This window comes from Rhynchophorus ferrugineus, unplaced genomic scaffold, assembly GCF_030347505.1.
Source record: "Rhynchophorus ferrugineus isolate W39M unplaced genomic scaffold, kcgeb_rfMv2 rfM5, whole genome shotgun sequence".
Lineage (NCBI taxonomy): Eukaryota > Metazoa > Arthropoda > Insecta > Coleoptera > Curculionidae > Rhynchophorus > Rhynchophorus ferrugineus.
Genome location: NW_027472584.1, coordinates 28,213,187 through 28,238,357, shown reverse-complemented (window position 1 = coordinate 28,238,357; position 25,171 = coordinate 28,213,187). Strand labels below are relative to the sequence as shown.

The following is a 25,171-nucleotide window of genomic DNA, read 5'->3' as shown; positions in this document are numbered from 1 at the left end:
TTTATATATTTTTAACCGGTTGTTAAACTATTTATTCATTTTTATACCATTTTTACCTGACTAATAGTGCTTTCAAAAGAAATGTGTAAAGAGGCTTCTCAACTAACTTACCTGGATTACACAGAAAGGTCACGAGCCAATATTCCATTATCAACGAAATAATCTAAAAATTAAAATAAACCCATCTCTACAGTGGTCAAATATTAACAAAAGTCGAAACTAAATATTGAAACATAAATATGAAAAAAAAACTATTTTCCTATGACGAAAAAAAAGGGACATTATTCGCAAATAAAAAAATACATATATGGTATTTAATTTAAGTTTTGTATGTAAATAATTAATATTGAAAACATCTTAACTTAGGATGGTCAGAATAATGACTACTCTCGACAAAATATAAACAAACTATTATAAAAAAGGGTCATTCTTGTAAAAACAAGTTAAGCGGGCGCATGTCGAATATACCTATTTCCCCCACTCTTTCAGCGCACATGGATGGATAGAATGAAGATCTGTGAGCAGTGCAAATCATTTATGAACGTTGTTGTGGTTGTTTGTTCGATTTTGCGCTTCTTTTAACATTGTTATGAGATTTCGAAGTTTGATGTTTGTACTCGGAATAAAGTGTTCGAATTTAAACGATGGATGATGGATCGAAATATGTCAGATATCCTAGAGAAGCAACGATATTTGCCGCTAGTTGTGCCGTAGTTTTTTGTATATTAGGTATACTAGGTGAGTTTATTTAAAATTTGTCAATAAATATACGCGTTATTAAACTGTATATCATTAATTGATATAACACCACATAAACACAGAAATACGTGTTGTTTTTTTTAAATATATTATATTAAAATCATTAAAAAATAAATTATTCATCGGATAATCGAAAAATATGTAAATCTTTGGATAAACAACTAAATATATTTATCTATTTAAAATAAAGAATGATAAATAAATACGTTCTTTTTGTTTTTTATAGTTTAACATAACAAGACCTCCAGTGTTTTATCACTATCACTATATGGTGATATACAGTAAGATTAAATGTAAATCGCAGTTAACTTTTTTAACTCAAAAAATATTGTTTAGTAAATTATATTTGTCCTATACTATAAATATAAGAATATTAAAGAATTCAAGCGATTTCTTTTGATAATATAGTAAACAAAGAAATATTCCGTTTTTTCAGGTAATTTGGTGACTGTATTGGCTCTGATTCGATGTCCCAAGCTACGAAATCATGCGACAACCGCATTTGTCTTATCGCTCTGTATATCGGATTTACTTTTCTGTACCGTAAATCTTCCATTGACGGCAGCGAGATATATTTACGAGAAATGGATATTGGGAGATGCCCTTTGTAAACTATTCCCGGTTTTCTTTTACGGAAATGTAGCAGTTTCCGTACTCAATATGGTTGCCATCACCCTCAATAGGTATGTATTTTTCCTAAAAATAAAACGGTAATAAATAGAATTTTTTCGGAACAACAATGTCACACGAATTAATACTGGTTAAAAAACAATTATTAATTAACCTTTGTAGCGTACTTAAATTTCCTTAATTAATTTTATCTGGCTTAAAAGAAACTTTATTCATCATTATATTTATTTATTCTCCGGTTTAGTTTAGTTTTATTTTTATTTCGAAGCTGTAACCAAAATGCAATGTCAAAGAAAACTACCGAAGTTGTCTATTTGTCTGACAATCCGTATACGTAACACGTCATAGAACCTTTCTATGCTATAAAGACGGTTTATTTATATTTATATAAGTATAATCATGTTGTCTGATTGAAATGTCAGTTTTAAATTGCCCGAGCATATGTTTCTGGATAAAATTACCTAAAGTAATATCCAGAGGCTCTTGACTCGAGTAGTGTTTTTTTTCTCAAGCTGCATTATGACTGGTTTTTTTTATAAGTTACTGTTGAAAAGCTTGGGAAACTTCCGGCAACAACAATCCTTTGTAGGTCAAAAATACAATTTTATTAATCAAAAATAAAATGAAAACCAAAAAGACTATAAAGCGGAATGAAAGATGATGCTTTATTAGTGTGACATTTAACCTCGTTTGTGCGCTGGTTATTTTTATATTCAACATGAAAGATAATGTGAATTAATCTATAAGAAGAAAACTGTTGTCGATTCGATAAAATATATTTCGCTGCGCACTCTAGAACTGCTATTTATAAATAGGTTTAATATAAGCATGTAAAAATCTCTTTATACGAAAATTGCTAGGGCATTGGCCCTTTGAATCAATTAAACGTTGTACGGCGATCAAACAACATACGTATTATATTAAGAAAGGAAACGCCTCGTAACGTTCCTACTGAAACAGATCCACTTTTCAACAATCCAAAAAAAAATCCCGCTCTCTTTCATCTCGACAAAATAAATCAGCATAATTATTTTTCGTTCTTTTCACTACTTATTTAGATACTTAAAGGCATGTTAACGAACATACCAGATATATAAATCCAGTGTCACATTTCAACTCACTATTTTTAACACGCAACCAAAATAACGTTTTATACCTTTTATAGTTTCTTAACTAAAATATATCTTATTTTTTCAAACTTCATATATAATGAAATAACAACAGATACTATAATAAGATTCCATATTATCTCAAAATTAATTTTTATACATTTTAGTCATAATAAAAAATGTACCGTTATATACTATATAATTACAACCAAGTAAAATAAATAAATCGATTTTATCACTGACCATTGTTTTTTTCTTATAATTTACCGGATATTTATTTGAAGTTTTTCATTTTTTCATTTTTTTTTTAATATATTTTAAAGTCTCCTTTTACCAACTATGGGTTTATGTGGACTGGACCTACAGTTTAACGTGGGCTCCGAACCACGGTCCTAAGCATTAAGCCTACCGACAGGCGAGTGACCAACTTTAGAAATCATCATCCCAGAAGACATCCGGTCTTACCCAGCCTGGTTACTGGCGTGACTGGTATCTTTTTCTTTGTCGGATTTTACACTATTGCCTAGGACAATTACAAATTTTAAACAATCACAAACATAAATTTACGACCATGCCCTCAGCCGGATTCGAACCCGCGACTATCGCAACAGTAGGAGGACCGTCCTATCGCCTTTACTACTGCGCCACCAAGCCGGCTTTTTTTCATTTTTAAACAGCCAATAACTATTTTATACATATCAAAAAATACGTTTTTACAGTTTCCTAATGTTTTTTTTACATTTACTTGAAATGCTGAAAAATAGATTTAAAAAAATTAGGAGGTATAAAATGCACTCGATTTATTTCCGAAAAAAAACTTCTTTCATCAACGATTTAAGGGATTTAGTAGTCGGTTATTTATTTAAGTTTCCCATTTTTACAGGGATTATGATAATTTACGACTTTCTTAGAAATGCCATGATTTCAAATATCAATTAACTATTTTTAACACAAGAGAAATAAAGTTTTTTTGTTATTATTTTGCACCTGTCTGACAACCGTCAATATATCGACTTTATCTTTATTAACTCATTACAATAAATTAAGAACAACGTCTATTTTTAAAACCTATCTGAATATATGATCTGTTTTCAGGCCATGTTCCTTTTTATTTAATGATTTATTCTTCTTCATAATGACTTTCCTCAGAATGTTTTAGATTCAGATATCAACTAACTATTTTTAACAGTCCCAAAATAAGATTTTACCCTATTTTAATTTACTACTTTCTTATTTTATGGAGATTTATTATCGTTTTTATTATAACAAAAAAGAAGTCTTTTTTAACACTAACAAGAAAGTAAATGTATTTTTAGCTTTATTCGGAAACCCTTTTTATACTAATATGATTTTATTTATTTTAATTACAAACAATTTAGGAAAATAATTATGAGGTCTATATATATATATATATATATATATATATATATATATATATATATATATATATATATATATATATATATGGAAGAGAGAATAATAATATTAACATAATTGTAATATAAGTCTAGCCACAGTAGTTAGTTGGTTCAATTAATTCAGATCATAGGCGATATGTCAAATGTCAAATAGTAAAATGAATCACATTAGTAAAACGAAGAGTAAGTAATGTGCCCGCAGTTTTAACTTTGTGACTCATTCTACAGAGAAAGAAATAAACTTACAACTTCTCTCGCCCATAAGCACGTCTCTTAAATAATATTGTTCTAATATTTAACTATGAATGAAAGATGTTCGGACAACCCAATATTGTCTAAACAAATGATAAATGTATATTGTGCGGTCATCTTGTTGATATAGTGAGAAAAATCAATTATTGTTATCTGTTTTAATTGAGTATTATTTCATGGCTCGGTTTAATTTTAGTAATTGTTGCCCCACCTTATGACTCAAGCATGTAATTTGTTAATTTCTCGGTAAATTACCGTTTATTATTTGCAATAAGTATCATAAAAATGTTCCACATAGAGAAATCAATATTGCACATTATATAAAAGCGATTTTACTAAAAAATTATAGTTGTACCTATTGTTATTTTATCACTGTTTTATGACTATTATTAAACCTGTTAGGCTTTGTTTAAACAACTTTATATCTGACACACATAAAGACCGCCATAGAGTAAAATTACCCACGAAAACCACAATAGACGGATATAAAAGGATTTATAGCTACCCATTTATTTACATTTGGGTTCTAGGTACATTCTGATCTCTTGCTACGAGTATTACAGTAAACTGTACTCGAAGATATCCATATGTATGCAGCTGCTCTGTACCTGGGGTACGGCCTTCCTGATAATGGTAAGTCATTTCCTATTATTTGCGGAATTTGATTCATCGATCTATTAAGGGGATGCAGTTGGTTCCACCCCAATATTTATTTGTCATCGAATAGGGATTTTTATGTAGAGGGTTGTGTAAGTCTCGAGATCGAATAACGCGCCATGGACGATCTATACGAGACTATAACATAAAATTGTTGGATTATTATCGAGAATTGCTCGTAAATCATATAATTTTTTAAACCAAACCAAAATTCTTTTTTAAATAGTGTTCACCGCTTTTTTTTATATTTGAATTATTTAGTTAGTGTATTAGATGCTTGTTATAATTTAATAGAAGAGAACCTCCGAATGCGCACAAGGATTTGAATTTGCAACGTTGCCAGTTGTTGAAATTTATACGTATATTTGAAGATTTAATATAAATAAATTAAATTATCTTGTATTTACAAGTTCACCTAATATAGAATGTAATATTATTGTTGAGGACCAAGTTAAAATGTTTTGATAAAGTAAATGTTCTTGAATGTAATTCAAATCGATATTCAAGCCTGTATGTAGTATACATTCATGGCTATATTTTTTAACATTTCATATTATCCTTCATTTATTATGATTAACATAAAATATTTTTAACTCTCACCTCTCACTGTTTGATACACTATTATGAATTCCTGATCGATTACGCTCAAATGTAGAAGTAGTAATATTTTTACCAAAATAGGAAGCCCCAACCTTAAAAATCTTCAAACGAGACAAACTTCAATGTTTCTTGTTCAGTTTGGATGCTGTGGATTGACTATATGATCAACGGGATATGATTTTGAGGAGATGTACTGATATAAAGGACGAGTCATATTTATCTGTACTTGTACTTTCAGTCTGTTCAGATTGAAAGTTTTATAATAGATTTTTTTGGCAATATTCATAAATCGATGATTTATCCATTACTGCCTACCATTTATAATCAAAATATGAACAGTACAAGAACAAATAGTCCGTACCAGTGCTAGGGTAATATCCAAATTGGCTGTTGTAGTACGTTGGATTCTACCTCTCGATTGCTTGTAAATGGTAACCTCTCAAAATCAGACAGAAACACCGAAGTTTACCAAATATGCGTTGGGATTCTCCAGAATTAGCCACTACTTATTTTAATCAGCGATATATATTGATTACTATTCGAAAAATCAATGTAAACAACTCTATAACAACCTAACCTAACTATTAAATTCGATGGTTTTTACATTTGTCGACATAAAATAACACTTTTCCATTTATTGTTATTGAATTATTCAGCGTATGGAAGTTCATCAGATATTTTTTATTTCTGACATGGTATCGTTATGTTGCCAGAAAGACGATAAAAACTTTTAGAAATTGATAGGAAATATTTTAATTAATATATATTGCACCAATTTTTGTTAGTAAATTTTTTTCTGAATAAAAAGTAAAAAATGATCAGAATTCATGCAAGTTTCTAATACATATTACTAAATTAGTTATTAATCACCTTATAGATATTAATCTCTTTGTGTACATTCTGTAATAATATTTACGATACATTTCACTAAAAAAAACACAAAGGTATACACTTTTCAAAAAGTAACTTTTTTTGGTATATGCCACCTGTCAAAAATAAATGAATATTGGGGTGTGGTGTATCTGGCAACCCTCCAGGTCTTAAAATAATGCTAGAGATATTGCCCAAGCCAAACAATAACTATATTTAGCTTAAATTATATTTTATTTGTATTACGTACAGGGGTATATCGAAAACTGTGCATCAAACATAAAATGTATTGTTAATCATTAATCATTTTATCGATTTATTTCAGTTACCCCCCTTAACCGGAGCTTGGGGACAATTAGGTTTAGATCCCTCCACATTCTCCTGTACTATACTAGAGAAAGAGGGTAAATCGCCCAAGAAGATAATATTTTTAGTCGGATTTGCCCTTCCCTGTATAGTAATAATATTGGCTTACTCGTGCATTTACTGTAGCGTTCGCAAATCAAAAAGAAAACTCAGATCGCATCAGTAAGTATAAAGTGATTGTTCGGGAAAAAATTAATAAAAAAATCACAGTCATAAAAAACATTACATATTTGGGTAGTAATATATTTGATGTATAATAACTACAAGGCCACCCATATAGTTTATAGTCTTGGTAAATACTATAGTTATTACATATATATAGTTCTTGATGTTCATAGTTAAACATAAACAATTTTTATTGTGACTTTTAAAATTATTAATTAAAAAAATGTTGAATTATATTTTTAGAACTTTTAATTTTTTTTATTATAAAAAGATTTATAATAAGACATAATATATTATTTAAAAAAAACTGGTTGTATATTTGTTCGTTGTTATTATTTAGTTTTCAAGAATGTTCTTAAACTTGTATGAATCAATTGGTTACTCTGTGTCACAGCAGCAATTATTTTAATAGAAAAAATAAATAAGCTCTATGGTTTTCATCATGAGTGTACCAGGAATCATTGTATTAAAACACTTGCTGTAATTAGGGAACTGGCATGCATCTATTTATATCTCAAATATAAGTACATTCTTAATAACAAACGTAAGCTAGAAAAATGATTATTTGTTTAATTTTTTCCGAGATTTTTTGGGAGACGTCACAAGTATTTTAATATTTCCTTATTCTGTTACAGGCCAATAGCTGACGCCCGAACGGCAAAAAGAGAAAAAGACGACAATAGACTCACCAAATTAATGGCATTGATTTTTTTATGTTTTCTGTTTTGTTTTTTGCCTTTGATGTTAGTTAACGTTTTCGATGACAGTATTCGATACCCAGTGTTTCACGTGTTGGCTTCAATATCAGCTTGGGCGTCAAGCGTGGTAAACCCCTTTATATATGCAGCCAGCAATAGACAATATAGATCTGCTTATAAAAAATTATTACGCACCGTCAAATCAAGCATGGCCTTCTCGGATTCAAGGCACTCGAATAATTCATTACGATCGAAATATGAAAAGAACCAAAGCGTTAGTTTTAGACCGAAAGAAAGCAGTAGCGCTATAGATGGGTAAAATAAAATCGATATTCTTTTAGTTTTTCTCGTGTGCCATAAATATCAATCCTTATATTAATTTAGTGATAAAATATCCGTGAATATTTCGGACCAAATCAGAATGAATGTTTAATTTTTGTAGTGTGCTTAATTATTCTAAGTCAAAAAATATTTATTTTTATATCTCTACATTCCTAATTTAACCAAATAAAAAAAGACTGATTAAGAAAAAGGTACGCCAAAAATTAGATATTATACTGACTCTGAATAATAGTTCATTTATAAAATGTTTAAAAAGAAACAGCTTAATAAATGCCAAAAAATTTGTATTTTAGTATATATTGTAAATATTTTTATATATCTAAATAAAAAGAAAAAAATATAAAACTATATTATATTATTCTTTTAACAACTCCTTATATGTATTTTAATATACATAACAGTGTTTTCTTAAATATAAATAAGTCAAGGACGACTTGATAATATAGTTGTGATTGTTATTTTGTCTTAAAACGAATTTTTTATTATTGTTGTTCAAAAGGATTATAATTGTCGGGTAAACCAACGAGCTTTAAACTTTCTACCCACAATTTTTCAGCATCCTCGCTATTTTGTGCGGCTTTCGATGGTGTTTTGACCGCACAATCTGAATAGTACAATCCGGATTCGTTGGCGCATTTTTCATCGACAGAACAGTAAATTGTGGTTTGGGCTCCTTGTTCTGGAGTTTTGATGGCCCAGCTGAAAAGGCGCCAAACAAACATTAAAGCAGAACCGTACGTTTCCTGTAGATGTCGCCCTAGTTCAGTTTTAATCACGCCTGGATGAAGTGAATAGACGTTAATATTATCGATTTTCGATTCTAAAATATCGAATTTATTTATAATTATTTATTGACGGGCGTTCATATTAAAAATACCTTTAAGACGTCTATCTAGCTCCTTTGTAAACAATACATTAGCTAGTTTGCTTTGAGTATAAGCTGCATAGGCACTATAAGGCTTCTTTTGAGAATTTAGGTCATCAAAATCAATACTACCTCCTGAAATATATAAGTTAATTTAACAAACTTTTAATTAATTATAAACCAATTTACTTTCATGTGCTACTGAAGAAACGTTTACGATTCTAGCGGCACTGCTTTGACGAATTTTCGGTAAAAGTAAAAGTGTTAAAAGAAAATGCCCTAAATAATTTGTGCCTAATTGAGTTTCAAAACCGTCTTCTGTTTTTCCTTCTGGACACATCATTACGCCTGCATTATTGACCAACAAATCTATCTTGGGTTCTCTTTCTAACAATTTTTGAGCACAATTTCGTATCGATTCCAAACTACCTAAATCCAATCTTTCAATTAGAATTTCTCCTGTATTTTCTTTAGTCTGACATGAAGTTTTAATGTCATCAGCGGCAACTTTTGCTTTGTCTTCATTCCTGCAGGCCATGATGACCCTGGCTCCTAGAAAATAAAAATATGATAAAATTCCACTTACACGATAAGATAAAATGAATATGTCATGAAAACAATAAAAATGGCTTTTGAAATAAAAATTTACCTCTTTCGAAAAAATCTTTGACTGCCACTTTACCGATACCGGTGTTGCTACCGGTAATTAAGGCAGTTTTCCCATCTAGACGAGCTGTGGATGTACATACTGCACTACGAAAAATCATTTCGACGACTAACTGTACGGAGTTATTTGAATTCTCGTATACGAGTATATATTTACCGTTATGTACCGTGTTCCTTTCTGTAAATCAAGAACTTCGGTAAATATCGTTCGTCTTCGTTAACAATTATTGATTACAGCCCTAAATATAATACAATAAACGTCTACTCTATAAATACGCGTTTTAATTATATTAAAAATGTGTACAACGAAGAGCAATTAAGTCGTTACTAAACAAAAAACAAGCTCTATAGATACAGAAATGTAATACCATATATATATTGCTCACGAAGAAAATAATACTTGTCAACCTTGAAATAACAAAAATAAAAAGGCTGGACACGCTAGAGAATTTTATAAATTAGATATATTATTAAATTGAGAATATTTTAAACAATTATTAAAATAAAATAACCGTTATTCTACCCTTATTAATTATTTTACCTTAAAATTTTTGAAAGAATAGCAGAATTCAAAATCAGTACTACTACACAATTAGTTAACAAACAGGATATTCAACAAATAGCAATATCATCAAAATATGTTAATTATACTGCAATTTCAATTCATAAGAAATCACAGATGGCAGATTAATGGTAATTATATAATTTAGAAACAATAAATGCAAAAAAATGCAATATGAAATAAAATGACATGCGAATATAATTATTTTTTATAAATTTAATCTTATCTAAATAAAATACACTTGTTATATGTAAACAGAAAACTGCGACATTTAGGATCTTTAGAACTATAGGGTAGATGTCAGTAAAAGTTTAAATGCAAATAAAATTTAAAAAAAACAATGAAATAAATACTAGTGATTATAATAAATAAAAAACTCCTGACGTTACTTGCCTCATCATCTCACTAGATTAAAATGACTCGAATTAAGATATCAATAACCATATTTAAGATTACTGTCAAATCTTACTTAAATTTACTAACTTTTCTTGACGATCAGTAAATTAATTGCGTTTTCCAAACAAAGTTAGTGGTAGAATAACTGTGTTGTAATAACTAATTTGAAGTGTCTGAAGTTGCTTAACATAAACTAATAATAACACATAAAATTAATTCAAAATATTAAATCGAATAAATCTATAATATTTCACTCATACACATCTATAATTTAATTTACGTAAAAATAGAAAACTGGAAGTGTAAATCACTTCATTTAACAAAATATGAGTAGGTGGCGCTAGCTCTACATTTTTATGTACTATTTACAATTACTATAAACTCTACTATTTGACGTTTGTTTATAGTAAATTATGTGGACGTTATAATTACTTTATATAATAAACATAATATACAATAATCATGTCGTTTAATTCGGACTCTGAATTAGAAGTAAAAGTACGAAAAGGTTTGTGAAAATAATATATTTAAAGATAAAGTGTCATAACCTAATTTTTTTCAGCAACTGAGAGAATATCAGAGAATATGCATATAGTGGCAAATGAACCATCTCTAGCATTTTATAGATTACAAGAACATGTTCGCAAAGCGTTAAATCCTATGGTAGATCGAAGGTCTGATGTAAATAAGTTACATGTTGAGTTACAAGGCAGGTGTTACGATATGGAATATGCAGTTGGGTATGGACTGTGTAAAATTAAAAGCCTCAAAAAATATTATATTATCTTTTAGCGCACTAAAATCCATGAATAATGCTAATGAGTGTTTTAACAACATTGGAGAAAGTTTAAAAAATGCTATATTTTTAAAACAGCAACTGAAATATGAAGAATCTAGAAGAAAAAAGTCTGATTCTAATTCTGTGTACAAAAGATTATCAGCTCATATCACCATTGATTTGCCAGAGCTACCAGAACTATCTGATGTTGTCAGAGAGACTGCAAACAAAGTTGAGAGTATGATGAGTAAAGCAACACACTCTGCAAGCTCATAGTTTTCACAATTATATGTGATGTTACTTTATAAGAATATTATTTAACTATACCCAAATATATTACTATTTTACAGCTTAAATTATATATACAACTTATTTATGCTTATTTATTAACAATTATATTAAATCATGATAACAATACATATAGTTGTTTTGCTATAACATTACCTTTTAATAATATATACATAAATAATATTAAAATTCTAAATAAAACATGATAAAATGTCCATTAAGTAATTTAGCTAATATAAAAATGTAAATGTAATTCATATTTAACATTAACTAATCAAAGTGGGGAATCTATTTGTTGAAAAAAATCCTGTTTTTTTCTTCTTGTTAACGTCTTTATGCAAATATTTAATTTATTTTACATATGATTTACAACTTGCTTTTTTAATAAATTATTAATTAAAAAGTACAGCCCAATCATAATTTTTAAAATATAGAAAATGTCTATAAAATATTTACTAGATAAAAAAATAAATTTACAAATACTTTACACAATTCATAGTATAAATATACAAAAACAATTCATAATATATTGTAATAATTGAGATAACGTATGTTAATTATTTAATTAACTGGATTAATGATAATAAAAATATGAGAATATAAAAAGATTAGTAAATTAGAACTTAATAGTCCGCTTTATTAACATTTCAGTGATTGTATAGACTTAATTGTGTCACAAATAATAGAAAAATTGAAAACGAGGACTAATTTTTATATAAATTAATGAACACTTAAGTAAAAATGTCAAGCGCAACTTACATCATAATTATTTAAATTTTTGAATGTTTGATCTCAATTTACGTAACAAGGACATAACGTCCTTTTGAATATATCAAGAAATAGAATAAGATCGAAAGTATTTATCGCTTTTTAAGTTAAAACTGGGGGATTGTTAAAAAAACCAAAATATTAGACTGATCTACGTCACAAATTGGGTGTTAATATACAAAATCAGCAAAATATTGACGTTAATTTATGTCATATAAAATATTCAAATTAACGAGAAAGTAATATAATTAGCCATTATTTCCGCCGGGTATAACTAAAATATGGGAAAATACAACAAACAAGTCTGGTTTTTTCGTGCGAACAGAGATGGGCAACCTTCATGAATATCTCAAAATCTTTCAAGAACAGCTGGCCCACCAGAACCATTGGTGGGGGCAATCATATATAACAAGCTAATACAAAAAACCGATTATTTTTCCCTAAAAGTTCAAAAATCGTATAGCATTTAAGTTTTAAATTATCCCGTGCGAAATTCAAAATTTCCAAAAATGTTGCTAAAATTTGTGATCGCTTCAGTTTTGTGTGTCGAAATTTTCGCTGTCCCAACTGGTATAGTTCAGGAAAATGGTAATTTAACTCGATATTTTCGTTATTTAATTAATAAATTGCCTTATCTATGTCGAATTTAGCTAGAGTAGTGAGAGCAGCGGATCCGCATCATAAAAAAATTAGACAAATCGGTTTCGGAGGTGGTTTCGGTGGAGGTCCAGGTTACGGGGGACCAGGCTTTGGAGGTCCAGGATTCGGAGGTGGTTTCGGAGGCCCAGGATTTGGTGGTTATGAACGTCCAGGATTCGGAGGTCCTGGTTTCGGCGGACCTGGTTTTGGAGGTGGTGCCTCTGAATCACAAGCTTCTGCTCAAGGTAAGTTAAGCAATAATGTAAACATTGTAACGTTTAGGTGTAATACGTTTTATTTAAGTCTAAGAAAGCACTGCGATTTTTTAAAAATAACGTCTTGTTTCTATAAAATAAAAAATTATCTAAATCCGACCAGTATATTTTAATTCAATAATAATAATAATAATAACGCTTTTGTAATCACTCATATTATTTTTTTATCAATTTATACTTTCAGCAAGTGCAAATGCTGGAGGTTTCGGTGGATTAGGAGGGGGACAAGCTCAATCATCAGCACATTCTCAATCTCAATCTGCCACTTTTGGTTTCGGTCCTTTCTCAGCTACCTTTTCCAACAGTGAATCTGATGCCCAAGCATCTGCTGGGGCCGGTGGCGGTGGATTGTAAGTATTGGCCCTTTTAACAATATTTCTTATACAAAAAAAATCAGAAATTCATTATTAAAAAAATCACATTCAAAGTTCATTAAACTGTTGATGACATTTAGCACGTAATTATTGTTTCAGCTTCTAAAAACTTGTCAAACCTCATAGTTATCAAAACACCTAATCGGATATAATGAGAAATGATTGATTGAAATGCAAATTTGTTTTTGTATCGTCAGGCTATATATTGGTTTAGATCCATGTATAAGTTGTTAAGCATCATTTTTTTTAATGTAATTTATTATTTAAATAAACCCAAATCACTTTGTTATAAAATATTTGTATTAATTTTTCGTATACTCAAAACGTGTCCCTGGATTTCCCCAAGTCCCCATAATGGGTATAATTAAAAAAACAAACAATACCCTCAGTTACAGATTTCACTAATTATATATAGTTTCCGATTTTTTACGCCGATTCAATTTAATCGATGCCAATTTGTTAGAGCGTTACGATTAAAGTGTCCTGTTTAAAAAACAAAACAATAACAAGCTGATTTAATAAAATTTTCAGCAGCTTGCGTTATGCAAGAATTAGGTAATGAATATCGTAAGTCATGCGTGAATCACTACTTTCGGGTGACAATAAAAAAAACACCGCTTCCTGTCTTTAAAATAATTTATTATAATATATACAAACGTGATACATGCAATTAATCTTTAAGAATAATTTCTTGTGTAATCACAGGTCAAGGCTGACTTAATTTAGTACCTTGATGAAATTTATTTTAGTCATTGAAAATTAATATTGCTCTCCAGCTTCCGGATTTCGTCTACCTCGGTGGGTATATTAACATAACCTTCTGTGTTATTTCTGAGATAAAAACAGAGGTATATCAAAATTAAAGCTATTATAAATGCAAATAATAATAATAACATCGATATCATATTCCACTTTCTCGAGTGAATTTCCGATATTAATTGAATCGGATAACAATAATTCTGGAATTGGGTCGAACTGTATAGTTCAGCATCAGAAAAACAATTGGTGCACTGATAATCGAACGATCCTATACACGTTTTACAAGTGTAATGGCACTTAATGCATTTGTTTGGCATTGAATATGACGTTCTTTCAGCGTTAGGGTTCAAGTCATTTTTACTATCGTAGAATCCCGCTGGACAACGTAGTAAGCATGATCCATTATGCCAAACAAAATCTGGATAACAGTCTAAAATACAAATTAAATTTCGATTAATTTTAATTAAATGAGGTATAGCCCCAAAAGTTTTACGTGACAACAGTAAATAGTAACATGTAAAACTTGTGAAACTATGACAGGTCGAGTTACCCATGCAAATTTATAAGGTGATATTTACAAGAGACAGTTACAACGGAAAAAAATAAGCACACTAACAAAATTGAAAAATAATCTGACAACAATTTCACAGCAGCATAAAACACAATTCGCATGCAAAATGAAATCATAAAACATTAACTTACCTATGTTAAAATTGTTGTCTGTAATCTAATATTAGGAAATACAAAAATTTTAAGCAGAATTTGTTTTACCACAGTTTATTGTATTGTTGTAAATTTTACAAACATTATTAGGGCATACAATGTAGCATAAATAACAACAGAAAGTTTTTAGCAATTTTGTTGAAAATGTATCTGTAACATTTTATTTACAAAGATAATAAGAAAAATTAATCTGGATATTATTAGAACAAAATTGATAAATACTTTTATGGTGAGAATAAAGAAGTGGGGGCGAGTTATACATGAAAGTATATGCTGTAAATTTAAATAATGCATTTGTATATTATGGCCGAAAATGAATACACTATCACATTCACACTTTTTGAGCCAATGCTATAGCTACCATTTTCAGAAACATAACCCCTTACGAATCCATAATACTCATGCTATTGTTATAACCATTATCTCACATAAACCCTGTAGTAAATTATTCCAATCTAATGATAAAAACTTATATATTAAACATATTTATCTTGTAAAAAGGTACGAAAGAAGAAGGGTTATATTTCTTTACAATTCTTAAATAAAAATATGATTTACTTAACACATTCTAATTTTGATTCAGATTTTTAATTTATGCAGATTGGGTTTCTTTATTTAATGAAAACCACTATTGTTCTAGGTTTTGTAAAAGGTGTGTGCAATTTTATGAACATATATAAAAATGACTAGAACATTTGTGTGAGTAAAACCATTAAGGAATATCCGGTAATATTTTGCACTAATAAAAAGTATTCTAACGCGTTTCTTCTTAATACAACATAAACAAAATTAAATAATGTAGGAATGGATATTTTCTTAAATTGTTATTAGAAAAAAACCGTGTTAAAATACGTCAAAATAGCACGCACCCGATTTCTTTTATCATAAATATTTGATACATAAGTAAGTAAATATAATATTAAAAAGACATACATCCACTTATACCTTAAAAATTAATGGTTAACATACGTTCAGGAACTACAATTTAATATATTAACATAAAATAAAATGAGTCTTTTAAATAGTATGTACATTAAACAATCACAGTAAAATATTGATTAAATTACTAAACATTTTATTTTAACTAAGGGCCAAGTTATCCATCCTCAGTTAATCTCAAGTTTTGGTAACTGGAGTTTATCTGGGGGTAGACTTCCTTTATTTTTAAGTTTATTATTAAATTACACATAAACACGGTGGTTTCTAAATTATTGGTACACGGGTAATTGCACTTAAATGTATTCTTTTTTTCTCTCTAAATTGATTACGTTTCTACCTTTTTTTCGCAATATCCAATCACCCTAATCAAGTCTACATGTACTTTATACAACCATTGAATTTTGGCACATTCACTTAATATATTTTGTATATCGTAAAACATTTAACAATTAATGTAAAAATGCCACAAATTAATTTTCCATTGTAAGTAGAGGAAATCAAAATACACGACCAATAACAATCACCAAAATTATGAAACCATTTACGTGTATAGAAAACCCATAATTTTAGAATCAATAAAGCAAATTTCAATTAATTTAAAACAGTTTGTTAGATATGGGTTTCCCACGTCTTAGTGAAATTCGAACTGAACAATAATTATTTTGTTACTGGATTATGTAAATCAATGGAAGACATATCGGCAACCAGTAATACACTCAACTTGTATTGATTATCTCAGCGCCCTCTCTAATTACGAAATGGAAGCGATTAAATAAAATCTTTGGAAAATTGGTTGATTCAATAATAAAACCTGTTCAAAATCTTGGTATCGATTTCAGTTGAAAACATTATATAACAATACATTTGGCAACAGTAAGACCATAACAGCTATAGGGGGGTTTTCTGTAAAATTACTTAGTGTAAAAACAAAAAAGTTATTGTCGCAAACAATTTTATCTAGAGTGTAGGTGACTGTTACTGAAAATGAAAAGTATGACAAAAACCACCTCACGATATTTTTCTCGAAGTATAAAAATTACAGATGGCAGTGAAGCATTAATATACTTCCATTCATTAAGATTATCCTTAATATTACCCACAAATTAACAAAGATATGATCATTTCAATAATAAAAAATAAACATTCAGTATTAGACAACAAAAAGATTAAGTAACTATCCTTGTTCAGGTACAGTATGAACAAAATTTTAAATATTCGCAGACCTATTAAAACAGCCCTTTTCTCGTAATTTATTGTCACTGCTTCAAACAATTATCAGATGTGTCACTTAAGATTAACTTTTATTGATGATATATATTTATATATTAAATGAAACGGCGTTATCATTAAGTGAAACATCTTGCGATAAATAAATTGTAATATTTTCTACAATAATAAATCGATATGCATATCATTGTTTAGGAACTTTTTAGCCATTTTTTTTATCACAAAACGATCTGGATTAACAAAAAAAATTTAGCTGCGGTAATATTTTATAAGAATGAGCCGTTAAATTAAATAGAATTAATTACTCAACACCAGGAAGAGACAACGGCTGTTTTTATACTGTGCATTAATATTATGGATAAATATATACAAAGAAATTGTACAATTAAACTAAGAATAAATAAAATAATGTCGAATGAACAGATAATTTACGTAAAAAATGGCTCTGATAATCGTTGGGATTGAATTAGAGACGAATAAAATGGTTTACCGGGAAGCTTAAAAAAGTTCATCATAATTTTGTCTAACCTACAGGACAATGATATATAATTCCTCATGTGAAAATTGTTGTCAGAGTTATGTTCTAGTTTCCTTTGATACATACTGTTCAAAGCTAAGCCATGAGTATCTACATGAATTGGGATTAAATATTGTTTTATATTATTTACTGATAAATGTTTAAGATTGAGAATTAGTAGTCTAATGGGTATTAGCAGTACACTGAATATATCGTGAAATAGAGATGATTGCAAGGACATTATTAAAACAAAACATAACAAACCTAAACAAAAATTGCCGTTAGAACTTTTGCAACCCGACGTACTCTTCACGTTACCTTCCACCTCTTGCGTGTCCTTTTTATTCTGTAATATAAAATCATTTTTTTTATATTTGTCATGTTGCTTATTACAAGCAGAAATATATACAGCCGTTTTTTATTCAAAATTTCGATAACTTTTAACGTAAAATTTGTTATTTCTCGTCTAGCTTCTATCCATCATCATTAGAATTAAGATTAATGAGTATATTTTAGCGTTGATTTATGTAAGATACTTCAAAATAACAAATTTAACAATAAACATTTCTGACATGTAATAAATTTATTTTTGCAACATATTAGGCGTGGTATTTAATTATAAAGGATTGTTAATAGCGGCATAATTTGACACTAACTTATCTGTCAATGTTAAATATAGTAGTGTAGAAATGGTCGAAATAGCATACACTTTGAAAATAAACCAACAGAAGGTCTTATTGGTTTAGAAGAGATTATAAGAATCATATCCATTATATTCTATATAATAGTTTTTTAATTTGTAGACATAATAATGTAGAGAATTAAAAAAAAAACCTAATGACAATAAATAATTTTAAAAAATATTAACGAAAAATCCTTTAAAATTAAGTTCCATCGACCTTTACTAAAACAACTAAGTATATAGGAAAAGTCTCGTTATATATTACCTGATCAGAACCCAACGACCAGCTAACTGAAGGATTTATCGAATTGTCCCATACATCAGTGTTTGTTAATTCGGGAATTGATGATTCTCCCGCTTCCTGCTTCTCATCATATGCCGGAGGAGTTGATGTACCGTATAATGTCAAATTCCATTTATCTATCCTAGCTAAAAAAAGCAATTAATATCCCATTAATATTTCAGGAATCTTACAAGTGTAATGGAACTAATCAAGTCAATGTATAAATAAGTGATTCATGAATACGTGTGTCCTCTTTCGACAAATTCTTGGTTGCCTATGCATCATTGAATTATTGGGTTATGAATGAATTAATAATTTCTAATTTGTATGAAAAGTCCATAGTACAGCGTGAATCACCAAATAATTCATGAATGATGATTTAAACATTTATATGTTGACTTGATCTAATAATAAAACATTACAGCGTCACTACTAAGCGTGATACTTAAACAAAAAAACAAACGTAGTGGTATGAAAATAAAACCTTATATGCAAAATGTGGATTAAACAAAAAAAATAATACAGACAATATCGGCAGCTGTTTTTGAAACTGAAAATTGTCTAAAGAACGATAAAGAAAAATAAATAAGAATAAAATAGAATAAGACATGCTTAGATAAATTACCATTCTTTACCGATTGGTTTTTCTGTAGTTTTTTGTAGGAACGCTTTCATATTATGATTAAAATTGATATCGCGACTTTTTTCTTTTAACTTTTGACTTTTCTTGTAGTTTTTCTTGTCAAATACAACGTCCCTTGAAGGTATCATAACAGGATAAGTGATGGTGACATTCTTTACGAATTTCAAATAATGTTTTACCATACTATCGTGATCTAATTTGATTTTACTATTCGAAACAGCATAGAAATACGGCGAGAAATCAGTTGTTGTGGTACTCGTAAACGGGACGGGTGGTTTTTTATTTCTAACCCCATTCGAGATCGTATTATTTAAAGTATTTAGTATCGATTCCTTGTCTTGTATCGGTCCTGGTTTAAATTTAGTTTTGGTTAATGTTTTTGGCATTTTCGTCGTCAGGCTAACCAACGGCTGCCTTTGATTTTTTAATTTCTGCAATATCTTCTGTTTTGACTTGTTCTTTTTGAAACCACGTGATGGCTTAGCTTTGTTCGATTTCGAGCCGTTAGGCTCGTTATTGTTAATTTCGGCTGATGACAGAAAATGTTTCGTCCCATAAAGTATCAGGGACCAATTCTGAAGTGTAGCTCTTCCTGAAAATTAATAGCGAACTGTTAGGCGATGGGAAATACGAGAGGTTAAGTTTATAAGATACGGTAATGTAAGTATCACGAACTTCACGCTACCAAAGCATAACGAGAATATGATGTCCCCCGATATATCATCATTTTTTCTTCACCCCCTCCTCTAATTTAAAAGCAAAACGCCTGAAATATATTGATTTTGTTCAAGAGATAATCTCGCGATGGTAAACGATAAAATTCAAATTGAAATCTTTATTTTTCTTGTCAAGCAAAACGCGATGCTAAAAATTCCGAAAATATTGTATTAAAGAGATTTTAACATAAATTTAAATGTAAATGCGACAAAAAACATTCCATAAATTCAAATTAAATTAAAGTTGGCCTATAATTGAATGAAATCTAATACGTTTCCTTATGCTATTTTTGAAGCATGTTTTATTTAACAAGTCAATTGAAAAGTCCACGGTTTTCCATAGTAAAACACATTTTTTTGGCAAAATTAGTTTTTTTTATTCAACATAATACCCTTCAAGGGTGATACACTGATTATAGCGACCCTCCAACTTTTCGATGCCATTTTTGTAGTACGATTGGTCCTTTGCTTCAAAATAGGCCTCAGTTTCGGCGATCACCTCTTCATTCGACGAAAATTTCTTCACAGCGAACATTCTTTTGAGATCTGAGAACAGGAAATAATCGCTGGGGACTAGAGGAAGCAATTCGAAGCCCAATTCATGGATTTTTCCATAGTTTTCACTGGCTTTTGACACGATGCATTGTCTTGGTGAAGCAGCACTTTCTTTTTCTTTAAATGCGGCTGTTTTTTCGGCGATTTCGTCCTTCAAACGGTCCAATAACGCTATGTAGGAAGTCTGCTATCTCATTCAAATTCAATTTACGGTCATTCAAAATTATTTTGTGGATTTTTTAAAATGTTTTCGTCGGTAACAACCTCTTTTGGGCGTCCACTGCGTTCACCGTCTTCGGTGCTCATTTCACCACGTCTAAACTTAGCCTACATATGCATATCCTTGATGTTTGATTTTCTTGCTTTTTTTTTCTTCTTCAAGTTTTTGCTTCAACTGTATTTTTTCCCTTCAAAAAGCAATATTTTATCAACACGCGAAATTCCTTTTTATCCATTTTTTTCACAATAACAAAAGTTGCCTCACTCAAAATGCTATAATTCACAAACTAATGATCCGACAGCTGTCAAATGTATACACGCATCTTTTGAGGATTTGGGCTAACTAAAAAACATATGTATTTAATTCTAGTAGCGTCATCTATGTGTCAGGCCGGGGACTTTTCAATTGACCTGTTACGGTGGAAATGTTTCCGCGCTTGACATATCGAACATTGAAAATTAAAGTTAATGCCGTGTTACAGAAATTATGTGAAAGTGTATAGTAAATAGTTGGCCTTGAAAATGAAAAATGAATAGATGCACAAAGGTAAAAATCCTAACAATTGGAAAAATGTTTTACCAATAAATATTTTTGAATAATAATCTTAAAATCGATTTTTATTTTCTTGGATAAAATTTCAAAAAAATATTGCACCAGAATATTGACAGTTGGCTGTATTAAAAATCGAAAATAGTGAAAGCTGAAAAAACACACGAGAAACTTCGATGTTGCATTATTGGATGTATCCTATACGAATTCCAACACCTACCTATAAATTGTATCTCTGTTGCCAAAGGTTATCGTGATTTTTTTTCGTTTTATTTTACTTATTCAATATGTCGGAACGGTCTGACTTTATTTGATTTCCAGTTATCACACGCTTCTTTATTATTTGCATCTGGCACAAACAAAAAAAGAGGAAAATAATGGAACGGAGGGTTATGTTTCGATGGTAATGTAGAAATATGTTTATTTCCGTTCATCGAGCTCTAAGACAGAAAAAAATAAATCCCCGAAATATCAATTTTTATATATATCTTTTTGGACAACTTTTAATACTAGATAAACAAATATTCTGGGTTTCGAAAAAAAAATCCTCCAGTAACACTTTTTAAAATTATAGCTGATGGAATATAGTACCTCAGATGTAATTGTAGGTATATAGTACCTAGGAAGACCGAGTTTCCCTCAGAACATCCAAAGATTAGGAAATTTCAGCTACACGGCAAAAGATGGCGCTATAGGTTACGATCCAATAAAATTAAAATATCTGGTTAAAATTAATTTATTCGAATATTACACTTTGACAGATCGATTTTTGGGCTAACCACAGATTTTCGTAGTTGTCATTGGAGTAGTTTGTGATATTTATATAAATGAGTTTCATTTCAATTCAATATTCCAAAAGAAATACCCTTTACGAGATAGTTTCCATCTGTTTTGGTGTTTAAAATAGAACTGTTAGTTTTATTTTAGTGTCTCATCGGTGTAAAAAATCACAAACATTTTGTTAAGAGTCTTGGTGTATTAATTTTGTAATTTAACACAATGAAATTCCTACAACGAATTCATGAAACAAGAATAAAAGGGCAGATAATTTCAAAAATTATATATGTCTCATGTTTAACCACCCGATTCATGCATTCTCATTTGATTTTCTTGTTCGAAGCTCAACCATGAACACGACAGAAAATCAATAATACTTGTGATCGTTCAGGAAAGACAAAAGAGAATTTTCTTATCTTAACTTCAATTTAAAAGCGCGATTGAAAAAGCTACGTACTAGGTAAAATAACTTTCACGGAGATTAAATAATATGTAACATGGTGTTTATTACAATGGATGTAAAGCACGATGAAAGATCTAGTAATGGCGTAGTAAAAAACATTGTTCTTTTCTCGATTTTCATCTAAGTCGTATTATTGAAAGTGTTCCGTGCGAATTTCTAAGTTTCCTCGAAATTTTCTTTCGGCATCTTTGACGTCAAAGCGACACAAGACTGTCTTTGACATTTTTATAGCAGTTTCTCGTCTTAGATAGTCGTCTGCGTTCAACTAGTCCTTTTTCGTTTGACTTCATTTAATTTTACGTTATTAAGTTTCTTATTAAACTCGACTGGTAAAAGCTGAACTTATTTACTTCGATATGAAATATATATCGAAATGAGGGTATCGATTATTTCATTGTTAATAGAAGGTATTTAATTGTGAAGCAAGTAACTTCATCTGACAACGCTTCCTTGACATACATTTAAGTAACACACAGTATTCTAGTAACGCATACGGAAAATACATCCAAATATCAATAGTGACCTTTTAATACTAAATATTAACTTTACAGGCCTTAATATATCTATGAATGAAGCTCATATGAATGAAGAATGAGCAGAAACTCTGCTACTGGAGTCAAAAGAATGAAATACAAACATTAGAAACATTCGGTTCAATGTAAAACTCCCGTAATTTTCATCAACCAGTGATGATTTAAACGAAAATAGTAATAAAATCATTGAAAATTACGAAAAATCATACATTTTAACGACTATACACATGGAAAAAGTGATCATATTTTTTATCTCTTGGATAAACATAAACCTCTCAAAATATATGTATTTTGGGGTGAAAGAAACGAAAACCCAGTTTAAATTGCTTTAGAATATGTAGTTTTTAAAATATGTGAGATAAACTGATCCACTCATTTTTGGAAAATACACTTTTCGTTATGTAACTTCCAAATTTAAGGTTGTACTAAAATTAATATACTGTCATTCGAATCTGCTCAAAATTCTTTATAGCCCATGTAATTTTCATTAACCTGCTATTATTTCAACGGAAATGGCGGCAAAAAATTGAAAATGGTAAAAAATCGTACATTTTCACGACCATACGGAAAAAATGTCAAAAGTGTTCACCTCTCGGATAAAGATAAAACTTTCAAAATATATGTATTTTAGGGTGAAAGAAACGAAAATCCATGTTAAATTGCTTTAGAATTTATAGTTTTTAAGATATCTGACATAAACTCAAATCCAATAATTTTTTGAAAATACACTTTTCATTATATAACTTCCAAACTAAATGTTGTACTAAAATTAATATACTGTCATTCGATTCAGCTCAAAATTCTTTATAACCCATATACTTTTCATTAACCTGCGAACATTTCAACAGAAATGGCAGCATATGGAAAAAATGTCAAAAATGTTCACCTCTCGGATAAAGATAAAACATTCAAAATACATGTATTGCCTTAGAATTTATAGTTTTTAAGATATGTGAGCGAAACTCCACTCATTTATCGAAAACACACTTTTCATTATATAACATAAAAACTAAAAGTCGTATAAAATTACTATACTACTATTCGATTCAACGTAAAATTCTTTATAATTCCTGCAATTTTCACGAACCTGCGATTATTTGAATAGAAATGACTGCAAAAAAAAACTTGAAAAAAAGGGAAATACTATTTTTCTAGAATTTGCAAAACCGTCGGTAAACGCTAGCCGATGTTAGAAAACATTGGAAGCCAACGATAAGGTAGATTTTTTTAAATGTAATTTTCTTAGTCGGCTGAAACCTAATTGAAGTATAAAGACGACCTTGCAGCATCTGTGAATTAAAAAAAAACTCAATATTTTTTCTCACTCATTCAAGATACATTATTTAACAATAGTGTTTATAAATGATTTCTGGTTTAATTTTCTCTTTTAGAAATATTGTAAAGGATCTGACATCGTTCGATTTCGTGTTTATTAGAATTGTTAAAAGCGTAGCGACAAAGATGGAAAATGTTTCGTCTCGTAAAGTATTAAAGGCCAATTCTAAAATGTCGTATTCGTTGAAAATTAATGGCTGGTTGTTAGCAGATAGCGAAATAAGAGGTTAGTTTCCTAAGATACGGAGCCAAGATACGATAATGTAAGACCATTAGAAGGTAAAGGAGGTCCCACTATCAGCAATGCATGGAGTAGTCATAAGTTACTGATATAACGAGCGCATGATGATTTGCAAATGATTTTTTTGTGTAGATTGAGGGAGAGGGGAGAAATTGAGCAGAACTTTTTTTTTACTTTTCAAGATAAAAAAAAACACCTTAAATATATCGATTTTACTTTGGGGATTTTGTATGAAAGCATCAGAACGATAAGTAAAATACAAATTTAACTTTTTCTTTTGTTTTCTTGGCAAGGTGACGACGTTATCTGAAGCGTCACTCGGATTTTGATAACGATTATTTTTTTCGTCCAAACTTTTTACACAACTGCTTTTAGTGTTATTGTTGTATTAAATTGTGTTATTAAAAACAACATTGTTATTGCACTCTACTCACCTTCCTAACTTGTTTATAAATTTCTATTAATAATTAAATAGTTAGTATGACATTGAAAGTCGGATTTTTATCATTATTTCAATACGAACGATGAACTT

General features: G+C 29.5%; 5 protein-coding genes across 9 annotated transcripts in view; 3 read left to right on the top strand and 2 right to left on the bottom strand.

Annotated features, from left to right (window-relative positions):
* The first annotated feature begins 523 nt into the window (after nucleotides 1–523).
* On the top strand, nucleotides 524–8,211 carry LOC143197139 (protein trapped in endoderm-1). Its single transcript, XM_076405345.1, has 5 exons — nucleotides 524–738; nucleotides 1,196–1,442; nucleotides 4,699–4,801; nucleotides 6,621–6,823; nucleotides 7,462–8,211. Exons 1-5 carry the CDS (start codon nucleotides 645–647, stop codon nucleotides 7,841–7,843), a joined length of 1,029 nt encoding a protein of 342 aa, XP_076261460.1. The 5' UTR covers nucleotides 524–644; the 3' UTR covers nucleotides 7,844–8,211.
* LOC143197140 (retinol dehydrogenase 11) lies at nucleotides 8,130–10,507 on the bottom strand. 3 transcript variants are annotated; one of them, XM_076405348.1, is made up of 5 exons: nucleotides 10,443–10,507; nucleotides 9,381–9,575; nucleotides 8,921–9,283; nucleotides 8,744–8,866; nucleotides 8,130–8,686 (listed from the first exon to the last, which is right to left on the bottom strand). In XM_076405348.1, exons 2-5 carry the CDS (start codon nucleotides 9,496–9,498, stop codon nucleotides 8,349–8,351), a joined length of 942 nt encoding a protein of 313 aa, XP_076261463.1. In that variant the 5' UTR covers nucleotides 9,499–9,575; nucleotides 10,443–10,507; the 3' UTR covers nucleotides 8,130–8,348. The 3 variants fall into 3 exon arrangements, with proteins under 3 accessions (XP_076261463.1, XP_076261461.1, XP_076261462.1); XM_076405346.1 differs by lacking the exon at nucleotides 10,443–10,507 and adding an exon at nucleotides 9,939–10,076; XM_076405347.1 differs by lacking the exon at nucleotides 10,443–10,507 and having other exon boundaries at nucleotides 9,381–9,606.
* Nucleotides 10,508–10,702: 195 nt separating this feature from the next.
* Nucleotides 10,703–11,552, top strand: LOC143197142 (BLOC-1-related complex subunit 8 homolog). Its single transcript, XM_076405350.1, has 3 exons — nucleotides 10,703–10,863; nucleotides 10,918–11,095; nucleotides 11,148–11,552. The coding sequence occupies exons 1-3, from the start codon at nucleotides 10,818–10,820 to the stop codon at nucleotides 11,407–11,409; spliced, it is 486 nt and encodes a 161-aa protein (XP_076261465.1). The 5' UTR covers nucleotides 10,703–10,817; the 3' UTR covers nucleotides 11,410–11,552.
* A 1,049-nt stretch (nucleotides 11,553–12,601) lies between these two features.
* On the top strand, nucleotides 12,602–13,771 carry LOC143197143 (uncharacterized). The gene is made up of 4 exons (XM_076405351.1): nucleotides 12,602–12,777; nucleotides 12,840–13,073; nucleotides 13,288–13,453; nucleotides 13,577–13,771. Exons 1-4 carry the CDS (start codon nucleotides 12,699–12,701, stop codon nucleotides 13,581–13,583), a joined length of 486 nt encoding a protein of 161 aa, XP_076261466.1. The 5' UTR covers nucleotides 12,602–12,698; the 3' UTR covers nucleotides 13,584–13,771.
* Nucleotides 13,772–14,092: 321 nt separating this feature from the next.
* LOC143197135 (furin-like protease 1) overlaps nucleotides 14,093–25,171 on the bottom strand; it is an 84,556-nt gene continuing 73,477 nt past the window's right edge. For all 3 annotated transcript variants that reach the window (XM_076405337.1, XM_076405339.1, XM_076405338.1), the window contains exons 8-10: nucleotides 18,590–18,753; nucleotides 17,907–17,988; nucleotides 14,093–14,666 (exon numbers count right to left, since the gene is read on the bottom strand). In XM_076405337.1, coding sequence (XP_076261452.1) covers nucleotides 14,227–14,666; nucleotides 17,907–17,988; nucleotides 18,590–18,753 — 686 coding nt within the window. In that variant the 3' untranslated portion in view covers nucleotides 14,093–14,226. The remainder of the gene's footprint in view (nucleotides 14,667–17,906; nucleotides 17,989–18,589; nucleotides 18,754–25,171) is intronic.

What these genes read in the sequence shown, in the direction of transcription:
- LOC143197140 (XM_076405348.1), bottom strand. Translation starts at nt 9,498, where the DNA reads ATGATTTTTCGTAGTGCAGTATGTACATCCACAGCTCGTCTAGATGGG. An exon ending in CAAAGATTTTTTCGAAAGAG is followed by an intron (nt 9,284 to 9,380) that starts GTAAATTTTTAT and finishes TTTATTTTCTAG; the next exon opens with GAGCCAGGGTCATCATGGCC. An exon ending in TTCTTCAGTAGCACATGAAA is followed by an intron (nt 8,867 to 8,920) that starts GTAAATTGGTTT and finishes TATATATTTCAG; the next exon opens with GAGGTAGTATTGATTTTGAT.
- LOC143197142 (XM_076405350.1), top strand. Translation starts at nt 10,818, where the DNA reads ATGTCGTTTAATTCGGACTCTGAATTAGAAGTAAAAGTACGAAAAG. An exon ending in AGAAGTAAAAGTACGAAAAG is followed by an intron (nt 10,864 to 10,917) that starts GTTTGTGAAAAT and finishes AATTTTTTTCAG; the next exon opens with CAACTGAGAGAATATCAGAG. An exon ending in GATATGGAATATGCAGTTGG is followed by an intron (nt 11,096 to 11,147) that starts GTATGGACTGTG and finishes ATTATCTTTTAG; the next exon opens with CGCACTAAAATCCATGAATA.
- LOC143197143 (XM_076405351.1), top strand. Translation starts at nt 12,699, where the DNA reads ATGTTGCTAAAATTTGTGATCGCTTCAGTTTTGTGTGTCGAAATTTTC. An exon ending in TGGTATAGTTCAGGAAAATG is followed by an intron (nt 12,778 to 12,839) that starts GTAATTTAACTC and finishes TGTCGAATTTAG; the next exon opens with CTAGAGTAGTGAGAGCAGCG. An exon ending in ATCACAAGCTTCTGCTCAAG is followed by an intron (nt 13,074 to 13,287) that starts GTAAGTTAAGCA and finishes TTATACTTTCAG; the next exon opens with CAAGTGCAAATGCTGGAGGT.
- LOC143197139 (XM_076405345.1), top strand. Translation starts at nt 645, where the DNA reads ATGGATGATGGATCGAAATATGTCAGATATCCTAGAGAAGCAACGATA. An exon ending in TTGTATATTAGGTATACTAG is followed by an intron (nt 739 to 1,195) that starts GTGAGTTTATTT and finishes CCGTTTTTTCAG; the next exon opens with GTAATTTGGTGACTGTATTG. An exon ending in GTTGCCATCACCCTCAATAG is followed by an intron (nt 1,443 to 4,698) that starts GTATGTATTTTT and finishes TTTGGGTTCTAG; the next exon opens with GTACATTCTGATCTCTTGCT.